This window comes from Tupaia chinensis, unplaced genomic scaffold (assembly GCF_000334495.1).
Source record: "Tupaia chinensis unplaced genomic scaffold, TupChi_1.0 Scaffold000273_1, whole genome shotgun sequence".
Lineage (NCBI taxonomy): Eukaryota > Metazoa > Chordata > Mammalia > Scandentia > Tupaiidae > Tupaia > Tupaia belangeri.
The window spans coordinates 1563317-1574101 of NW_006159755.1; the positions used below are offsets into that span (position 1 = coordinate 1563317).

Consider the following 10785-nt stretch of genomic DNA (forward strand, 5'->3'; position numbering starts at 1 on the left):
GCATGGTCGGACAGGGGCCGGGACATGGCTGCAGAAGGACCAGCTGGACTGACGGATGAGGGAACAGGCGGCCTTAGTGCTGCCTCCAGCCAGGGAGTAGAGCTCCCCAACAGCGAGGGAATTTAAAGCCTGGCTCTGGGCAGTGTGCTCCGCCTCCTCTCCTCCCCCCAGCAATGGGAGGGTCTTGGCCTGGTAGTTCTGGGAGCTATTTTGGGGGTGAGGGGAGGAGGGAGGGAAGGAGGGATAGAGATCCTCAGCCTGGCTTGTTCATAGCCCTGCGGCTGACCCACTTCCTTCAGGCCTCACACATAGGTCCGACTTCTGTCCTGTCCGTCCTTTGCAGGACTGGGGACGAATGCTGGGTGGGGAGGCCCAAGGTGTGACCGAGCAACTGGCTGTGTGATTTTGGCTGAGGTATTACCTCATCTGGGTCCTTTTCCTGGGTTATAGATGAGGGTGGGACAAGACTGCAGGGTTCCCAATCCAAGCTTCTTTCAGAGGCCAAGAGACTGTCAAGGGGAGCAGGTGTCAGGAGGCAGGATGCCCAGTCTCAGGCTCTGGACACTGTGCCTTCATCAGAGCAACTTGGCTTATTCTGGACATTTGTCCAGAAAAACTGCAAACCAGAGGAGGCTAGATGGCCAAGCTCATCACAAGAGTTCTTTACTGGGCTGGGGTGTGTGGGGGAGGAACAGGACCGAACAGGACTGGGCTCCATGGAGTGGTAGGGGGAGGTCGCCTGAGATGAGCCACTGCCCTCCCCCACCCCCACCAAAACATAGCTTTGCGGAGCTCCCCCTGTTGCTGTCCCTCAAGGAGCTCTTGGGGTGACCTTTTTGAGAGGGATGGTCAGATTACAGACTAGCTTTGGTTTAGGGTCTTGGACCTGGAGTAGGGGCCCCTGGGAACTGTAGTCCTGTGAGCCCTCAGGGGTGGGATACAGAAGCCTTCTTTACCCACCGCTGTATTGTTAATGGCATGGTCTTCCTGTACTCCAGCTGCTAGGCAAGTGATTGGAGGTCTTCTCACTCCCTCTTCCTACCTGAGGAGCCACACTCTGGGCAGACTTAGTGGACTAGGGTCACAGTTCTGCCACCTCACCTGTAAAACGGGAGCCTAATCTGTATCTCAGGGACTTTACACCACTCACTTCCCACTGAGGCTCTGGCTGCCCTTCATTTACTGCTTGGATCCTGGCCCCAGCACTGACTTGCTGTGTGACCACAGGCTGGTTACTTTACTTTTCTGAGTCTTACATTTTCACCAAGTTTATACTCTTGAATGACAATAAACCCCTGCTTCATCCAGCTACTGCCTCCTAATCTTGTGGGAACAGAATTTGCATCCTGCTTTGACCCTTGAGCAAAAAGAACCCTGAACCTTGTGCTATTTCAAAGCTGCTTGGGCCTCCTGGAGTGGTGGGCCAGTGGAAGAACTGGGTATTCTGCGCCGAGGGCCAGGGAAGCAAGTCAGAGGCCTGGACAGCTGCAGGACGCTATTGACAGCAGGTTCAGAGAGGGCCAAAATGTTTCTGAGCATTTTCTGAACTAGAACAACGTAGCCTTGGAAATACCAGCCCAGTGTGTGGGCCACACTGCAAGTGCCACTCAAGCCCTGTTTTACCCACACCTCCCCAAACCATTTCTCATCTTCGTCTTCATTGTTCCATGTTTCCAAAAGGAGAAAAAAAGATAAGAAAACACCAAAATGTGCCTAATACACAGATGTAGTGGGAACTTGGGAAATTTAAAAAAGATTTTCTGCTCTCTAATTTCTTTTTAAAGATTCTTATACATAGAACAGGATGTATATCCCTTATGTAAAGTGTTTCAGATTCTGGATTTTTTCAGATGTTGAAATATTTGCGGGTTGGGACCAGCAGCTGGCGTAATGGCTACGTCACTAGACTCCCATGTAGTCGACTGTGGTTCGAGTCCCAGACCCGGAGGCTTAAATTCACACTGGGCATGTGTGCATGCGTGCCCAAGATCCCAAGAGGAGAATGGAGAAGGGATTGTAGTGTGGCTGGGGTGATTTCTCACTTTCTGTCTCTCTCCGTCTTCCTGGCAAGCGCACGCGCCTTATAGCAAAAACCTCTCCAAATAAAAAGAAAAAGAAATATTTGTGGGCCAGTTGGTGGCATGATAAGACAGCTGGATTTCACATGGCTAACTGCACAGTTCAAGTTCTGAATCCTAACAACTTAAACAACACTGGGCATATGTGTGTGTGTGCCCAAACTGCAGAGAGAATGAAGAGTTTACAGCATAGCCACCCACCCTAAGTGTGGAGAGGAATTCCTCACTTTCCCTGTTTCCAGTGAGTACATGCACCCTGTAGCAAAAAATATTGATATTTGCATCTTGAGAATAGAATGCAATTCTATATTTTTTATTAGAGATTTTTGCTATAGGGTATATGCAATAGCTGGAGACAGAAAACAAATCACCACCCCAGGGGGATGGCCATGCCACAATCCCTTCCCCTCCATTCTCCTCTTGGGATTTTGGGTATACACGTGCGCCTGGCACTAAGTTTCAAGCCACTGGATAGACACTCTGCAATCCCTTCTCCTTTCAGGATTTTGGGCACATGTGCCCAGCATGTTTCAAGCCTCTGGGTCAGGAACTCAAACTGCATGGTTGGCCATGTGGGAGTCCAACAACATAACCGTTTACGCCATCTGCTGGTCTCTCATTTGTGTTCAATACACACATCCACACTTTATACACATAACTTGAAAATATTTTTTAAGATTTAATTTTGGGGGGAACCAGCAGTTAGTGTAATGGCTATGTCGCTGGACTCCCACGTAGTCGACCGCGGTTTGCATCCCAGACCCAGTGGCTTAAAACTCACGCTGGGCGCATGTGCGTGCATGCCCAAGATCCCGAGAAGAGAATGGAGGAGAAGGGCTTGTGGTGTGACCATCCCCCTGGGGGGTGATTTCTCGCTGTCTCTATGTCTATCTCTATCTGTCTGGCGAGCGCACGCGCCCTATAGCGAAAACCTCTCCAAAAAAAAAAAGAAAATTTAATTTGGGGGAACCAGCAGTTAGCGTAATGGCTATGTCGCTGGACTCCCACGTAGTCGACCGCGGTTTGCATCCCAGACCCAGTGGCTTAAAACTCACGCTGGGCGCATGTGCGTGCATGCCCAAGATCCCGAGAAGAGAATGGAGGAGAAGGGCTTGTGGTGTGACCATCCCCCTGGGGGGTGATTTCTCGCTGTCTCTATGTCTATCTCTATCTGTCTGGCGAGCGCACGCGCCCTATAGCGAAAACCTCTCAAAAAAAAACAAAAAAAAGATTTAATTTTGTTTTGGGCACCAGCAGACATGATGGTTAAGGTGCTGGACTTCCACACTGCACAGACAGAAAGCAAGAAATCACTCTCCAGGGGATGGTCACACTGTAATCCCTTCTCTTATTACCTATCAAGATTTTGGGCACGAACACACACATACCTGGTGTGAATTTTAAGCCACTGGGTCCAGGACTCAAACTGCGGTTGACTACATGGGAGTTTGGCAACACAACCATTATGCCATCTGCTGGTCCCTTAATTTCACTTCTTCAAAATTTTGCTATGGGGCACATGTGCTCACTGAAGACAGAGGGAGGGAAAGTGAGAAAGTCAGCCACCTGGCCAGAACTCAGAACATGGTCTGCCATCTCAGAGTCCAGCACCTTAACCACCATGCCACCTGCTGGCCCCTTGAAGATACTTTTATACAAAATTTTTCTGTACCATTTTGACTGCAACCTGTCACATGAAGTCAGCTCAAGAATTTCTGTTGGTAGTACTCAAAAACTTTCAGATTTGGGGATTTTGGTTTTTGGAATTAGAGATGCTCAAGCTATACTTCAAACCTGGCATCCTGAGCCTCTGTGCCTGGACTACATCTCTACAGGGTTGCAGCCCACCCTCCACCAGCACCCAATCTTTAGTTTGGCCTGCACTTGTCCCTTGGAGGATTGCAGTACACAGAGCTCAGACTTCTTGGCAATCATTGCTGGACAAGCAGTAACTCACCCCTCCATGCTGTCACTTCACACACTTTAATCACACAAACCCTCTTTGCACTGCTCCTGCTGCCTTCAAAATTTTACTTTCCTGCCATTAAGGATCCAATCCCCATAGGCCACTGTGCCCCCCTCTTTAGTCAGAGGCCTTTTCTAGCTGCTGGCCCCAAGCCCTTCCCATCAACAATTCTGTGCTTAGGCTCCTGGATCAAAGAACCCACTGAAGTGTCCCAGAACACGATGTCTCTATGGGTAACGCATGTGCTTTTGGCTGTTTTCTCCAACCATTTTGTGGGTTCTTTCAGTTTTCATCATGCCAATTGGCTCCCATTACAACTGTTTCCAGGCTTTTCCCAGGGGTGACGCCACCACAGGGGCCCCTTGATTTTGCAAGTCCCAGTCCAGCATGATGAACCCTGAAAGGTCCAAACTCACCTACTGCATTTTTCTCTACCCTACTCCACCCACTCCCGTGTCATGCATTTTCTGAACCTGATAAATGCACTTTTCAACCTGAATTGAAGGTTATGTTTTAAGTTTCTGACCAGAAACCCAGCCTCCTTCCCAATCTTGGGTTTCTCTGGAGCACCGTGCAGCTCAGTTAACAGAGCCCTGCCTCTGACCTTTCCCAGCTGGCATTCCTAGTGCCAAGCTCGGAGGGGGTGGGGACATTGCTGCAGCAGCAGAAATGGGGCCGGGAATGTGTGGCCTTGTCACGACAGCTCAGAGCAGGTTTTTTCCTCACTCTAGGGGTATTAAGACAGGTGGCATGCATTCCCACCTCTCCTGATTCTGCCACAAAAGCATCGGCATGCTGTGCTGAGGACCAGGTCTTCCTGCTGTCTCTTCCATTTCAGGACCTTGGGCAGCCGGGAGACTGATGCCTTCCTCAGCCACTTTGTTACTCTCCCAAACCTTAACAAAAGCTGACGGCGGGTAGCAGAGGCAGTGAGCACAGAAACGGGCTGGCCCCAGGGGAAAGAGACTGAGGAGATAGCTGGGCTGTGGTTAAGTCATTTATTGATTTTATTTCTAAAACCCACATAGCGCCACTTTGCTGCTTCCAGAGCTTCAAAGAGCTAATTAACCGCCCAATGAGCCCATCAGGGAAACCAAGCTTGTGGGGGAGGCAATGAGGTGAAGCCAAGGTCAAAGAGAGTAGCTAGGTTCCAGGCCCTACCCCCATCCCATCAGTTAAGGACAAAGGGAGGGCCAGCAGGTGGTGTCGTAGTTAAGGGGCTGGAATTCCCACATGGCTGACCACAGTTGGAGTCCCAGACCTGGTGGCTTGCTTTCTGTCTTTTCTGACCAAACTCATAGGAAGTAATAATTTTTAAAAAAAAAAAAAAAAAAAAAAAAAAAAAAAAAAAGACAGACAAAGGGAAAGGAACCAAGTTAGGGAAATCCACTGGCTTGCCTTGCTCCTGGAGGGCTCCAGTCCTATGGACCCATGGCAAGAGGAGCCCAGGCAACTTGGACAGGGCCCAGACACCAGGGCTCTGCTCTGGGTAAACAGCATTAGCCAGCCTGCCCCAACTTCAAAATGGAAAGCAGCCCAGGCCAGTGCCATTGTACCCACTGGTCAGGAGCCAGCCAAGAGCCCCTACGCAGTGCACCCTGGGAGGTGCGGCAGGCGCTGGGCAAGCTCCTCACTACACCTCTTTAGACTTAACGTGGACTTATCTGGTGCTATACCCACTGCCCGAGACAAAGAAGGAAAAAATACAACAAAAAGCCCAGCACAAGACCCCTTGTAAAATGCTTACAAAGCATGAGGTGGGGCTCTTTATCTCTCCTCCACCACTCCCCAAAGCCCGCGGTGCTGGCAGGCAGCAAGTCACCAACAGAGAAAGAAAAAAAGCCACTTGGCGGTTTTAATTTTAGCTGCTCTGTGCCTGACAGGCAGGATTAGTTGGCTTGACCTTTAGTGCTGATGCCTCCCCAGACCCAGGGCCTTAAGTCAGGTGGCAGCTCCGGGGCACAAGTCACAACTGGAGTTGATCAAATGTGGGGGTCCACACCCCAGGGAAAAGCCTCAGAAGGACAGTCTGGGCAATTAAGCAGTGAACAAAGAGGCACAAAAATGGTTGTTATTTAACTGGTAAAGTATGAAGGAGACAATGAAGCTACCCCCTACTAGCTTCCAACATCAATACCACACACAGGGATAGAAGTGGTAGGTGTTCTTAATTAAATGTCCCACAGCTTCACTCTAGGGAGGGCAATGACTAGGGCCAGGTGCAGAGCATGAGATGAAATAATTTGTGCTGCTGCTGGCCATTGACAGGATTTAACAGAAAACAGGGCCATCCCTATATAGCCTAGTGAGTTAAGGGAGCTGGATCCCATGTGGCCAACCACAGTCCCAATCCCAACAAATCCCCCACCTCTTTGGAACACACACTGGCATGAGTTGTGTGCCAGCATTAAGTCCCAGCAGAATGGGAAATGGAAAAGGAATTACGGTGTGAACACACTCTGCTAGAAGAGGGGAAGAGAGGATGTATGCTTTTTAAAAATTTTGCCAGAGGGTACATATGCTCGATGTGAGAGACGAGGGGGTGGGGGAGGGAAAAGAAAGAGAAACCCCTCCATGGGGAATGAGCACACTGCAATCCCTTCCTCAATTCCCCCCTCTTCAGGATTTTGAAAACACAAGCACACGTACCCAGTGTGTTTCCCAATTCACTGGGTCTAGGACATGAATCAGTCAGTCATGTGGGATCCAGCCACCTTAACCACTACGCCATACACTGGCCCAGGCCCAGGCCCAGGGAGTTCTTTCTACCTCCATCTCTGTCAAGCACATGCACCCTCTGCCAATGAAATACAAAAACTGAAGAGACAAAGTATAATAAAGAAACAGACCCAGAAAACCACACTGCTCTTTTATTCAGTGAAACACCCCCCTTTAGTGCAGTGTTAAATCAAACACCGAAAAAAAGCCCAGAGAAATTTCTGCAGATAAACCAGTGAGGAGAACGCGCATTACACATTATTGTCAACATAATCACTCCATGAAGAGGGAAAGGATGGGGGGAGGGAAGAAGTAGAACGAAGAACAAGGGGCCCAAACCCCCAGACACTGCAAAACATTCAGACGTTTAGGACTAAAATAAAATGTAAAAGGAAGCCTTCCAGGAAGGAGAGGAGCAAATGGAGTCTGAGGCAGCTCAAGTGGTCAGGAGCAGACAGAACTCCAAGGAGGCACAAGGTGTCGCACTACTGCTCTCAGGAATGCTAGGATGGACATGGTCCTGGAGCCTGGAGATTACCCCACTGTCTGCAACTGTACAAGTCTTCTCAACAAAGACAGCAGAGATCACACCCCACGCTTTAAAAACATACATACATCTTTGGGGGTGGCTATGGCACCTTGAAAATCTTAGAACCAAAGGAGCCCCCCAAAATAGCCCCAATTTAATGACCAAAGCCTGTGCCTAAAACCATTTGCTCCCCTCTCCTTAGCAAAGGGAGGGATGGAGATAAGGGAAAGGATCTAATTGCAGCAGAAGACCGGGGAGAGCATCTCCTTGGACGGAGTCTGAAGAAAGGAAAAGATAAGGAAATAACAAAGGAAAAAGAAAAAAATTAATAAAAATTTCACGATATGGAGCCAGCGTGTTCCGATTCCGTCCACAAAAATAACTCAGGCTGCTTTGCCGAACCATCCTGTCCACCAAGGGCGCTGCTGAGGCTGTCTGCCTGGAAGGGTCACCAATGGGCGCGGAAAGTCCTCACTCTCATGGCTCGGGCCATCGCTGCCGCGGGGAGGGATCCTGGTGGCCCGGTTTGGGGAGAGGCAAAGGGAGTTGGGTGAGGAGAGAAAGACAAAGAAGACACTCGATGCTACGGGGCGCCAGAAGAGCCCAAGCTGGCGCCCCTACTACCACCTGCCCGTCCCCAAGCGAGTCCTTGGTCGCTTGGCCCAGCCCGGTGCGTGCACACACACACATGCGTGCACACACAATCACATGCGTGCGTCCCAATGTCTGGCTCCATATGGTGAGGTTCGGCGTGTGTTTAAACGAGACCAATTCTTTCTATATATAATATATTTTTCTTTAAAAAAAAAACGAGTCTAGTTCTGTGGTGGAGGCGGTGGGGGAGCTGGAGGCATCCCGAAGGGCGGCATGCCCGCCACCCCCATGCCCATCATGGTGACAAAGTTAGAAGGGTCCATGGGAGGCGGAGGAGGAGGGGGCGGGGCATACATCATGCCGGCGGAACCAGGCGGTGGAGGCGGCGGAGGGGGAGGGGCCCCGGGCGGCAGAGGCGGCTGGACCCCGGGGGGCAGGGGCACCATAGTGGGGTTGCCTTGCATCTGAGGGGCTCCTGGAGAAGCTGCGGCAGGCCGCTGTTGCCATGGCGGGATGGACCCTGTGCCAGCGCTCGTGGTGGTAGTCGTCGTATCTGGGGTGGTAAAGAAGCCCAAGGTCACACGCGCGGGGGCACACCGCGCCCTGGGGTCAGCTTTTGAGGTCTCTGGGCTTAACAGAGTAAGCCCTTTGTCACCAATGCCCCTGGAAGGGCTGAGGGAAAGTACCAGACACAAGAACCGGCTCTGACGTCCCTCCGCCCCGCCGCCGCCACCACCGAACGGCACATTCAACCTCAAGGCCACAGCTGCTCTCTCCCCACTGCCCAGTCCTGTGTTTGCAGTCTCTCAGGACCAATCACAGCCCTCCCTAGAGCTTGCATGCACCATCCCACTCTGGCTATATACACAAAGCCAGGTCAGCCAGCAGTCACTCAGCCAGGAAAATCTGGACTGCTAGAACCCTATCTATTATACAGCAGGCTCCCCTCCAGGCCCCCACAAGTCTCTCCCCAGACACAGCCACACCAGACATCACCTGTCCTCCCCAAGATGCCCTGGGCCAGAAAGCCCACGGTTTACACCCCCAACCGAGACCAGCGTCTCATCCCCAAAGTGCCTGCCTGCCTGTATGAGCTGTGAGGCTCTATCATTCCTCTCAGCCCCAATCCCCCCATCCCACCCACTCCCACAAGCCCAAAATACTCTACTCACTTTGCTGCCATGGCAAGGGGGTACTGGAAGCCATACTGCTGCTGGGCGGAGGGGGTGGTGGAGGCTGCTGCTGCTGCTGTTGCCATGGGGGAAGAGGCCCAGAGGGAGGGGGCGGGGGCTGCCCTGGGGTGGGGGCGGCGGCGGCGGCATCATGCCCATAGGCGGCGGCGGCATCATACCTGCAGTAGACAGGCACATGGGTGAGGCCTCAGGGAAGGATGGGGACTTGAGTAAAGAGCCCCCATACCCACCCAGGTCTACGGTAAACGTAAAGTAATCAGATATCCATTACCTTTTCCTTGATGCAGGCGATAGACCCCAGAGCCCACAGGCGTACTTCCCAGGTACTGATCTTGATGGAAGGAAAGAGCAGGGACTTAGCAGGACATTTGAACTGGCCAGAACACACACTCCCACCCAAGAGCTTCCTAAACTATATGGCTAAATCATTGTCCTTACAGAAGCAGTTTAATAATGCCTATTAAGTGGGTCTGTGTCTACCCTACAGAGAAATCATTCCCTGAACCAGAATGGAGTGTTGTTCCTTTTGTACCTTGAGCCTTAGCAAGGCAGGTGGCCTCAGTGTACCTAGCCACTTCGAGAGCTACCAGCTTGATGTAAAACCCTGCTTACCCCAAAGCCCCAAGGTTTCTGGTCTGACACTTACTTACCCATTGGAGGAGGGCCATGGTGCCCAGGCGGGTGGGGGCCCTGGTTCATCGGAGGTGGTGGTGGCTGCATCCATGGGGGTGGGGGTCCATTAGGGTTGTGCTGCATGGGATGTCCACCATGCCCACCTGTCAGGCTGGGTAATGGGTGTGGGAAGCTGTGAGGGCCACCTCCAGGCCCACCAGGACCGCCTCCGTGCATGCCATGGTAAGGCCGATTCTCTGAAGGACCAGAATTCATCCAGGGTGGGCGGCTCTGGGTGGTGGACATGAGAGACTACGTGAGAGTATTTCCAGTCACTGTTCCTTCCAGCTCCCCCTGGTGGCAACACTGTTCTTCCAGCAGGACCAGAACATAAGGATAGATCTTTCCAAAGCAAGAGATCCCCCAACTGGCCTGATATCCAAGAAGAACAGTGTTGCCAGCCATGTCCATCAATCTGTTCCACCCAAAATGCTTGGTCATAGCTCCCAGTCTCTGTCAAGGAGAATGAGAAACCAGACCAAAAAAGTCACTCCCTGAGGCTCACCGGCGGTGGTGGGTTGTTGGCGGGAGCAGCAGGCCGAGGTGCACTGGCCAGGGGTGTGGTGGCAGGCCCAGAGGTAGAGCCCACAGATGCTGGGACAGGTGCTTCACCCAGTTCAGCCATAAGGGACAAATATTCTTTATCCATCCGTGCTTTGTCTTGAGCTGACTGGGGGTCACCAGGCCTGAAGTGGGGTGAAATAAAGGGTGAAAACACTCATTAAAGAGGAAAGCTCATCCTAAGAAATAAACAAGTCTGAAGAACTCCATCACCAGATCAAGTCTTTTTCACTCCTTATTGGACACAACAGAGACCCTAGGCTTAGAGAGGAGACCATGAGCACCAAAACTTTATCAACCACAAAAGCACAAGTTCTCTTAATTCTCCATGTCCAATTTGAGGGGAGAAAAACCTATGCAAGACCAGAGCAAAAAACTTTAACAAAGTTTTACCTATCTGCCACCAAGGTAGAAAACTAACTGATCAAGTGTTGGTTTACTGGACAAAAATCTATAGAACCGCTTACTCTTCCG

General features: G+C 51.3%; 1 protein-coding gene across 1 annotated transcript in view; it reads right to left on the reverse strand.

The window, feature by feature from the left end:
• Positions 1–6880: 6880 nt before the first annotated feature.
• The window catches only part of SF1 (splicing factor 1), a gene marked incomplete in the record, with an annotated part of 19084 nt that continues 15179 nt past the window's right edge, over positions 6881–10785 (reverse strand). Inside the window, 3 exon segments of the mRNA XM_027772415.1 lie at positions 6881–8438; positions 9058–9180; positions 9666–9668. Coding sequence (XP_027628216.1) covers positions 8195–8438; positions 9058–9180; positions 9666–9668 — 370 coding nt within the window.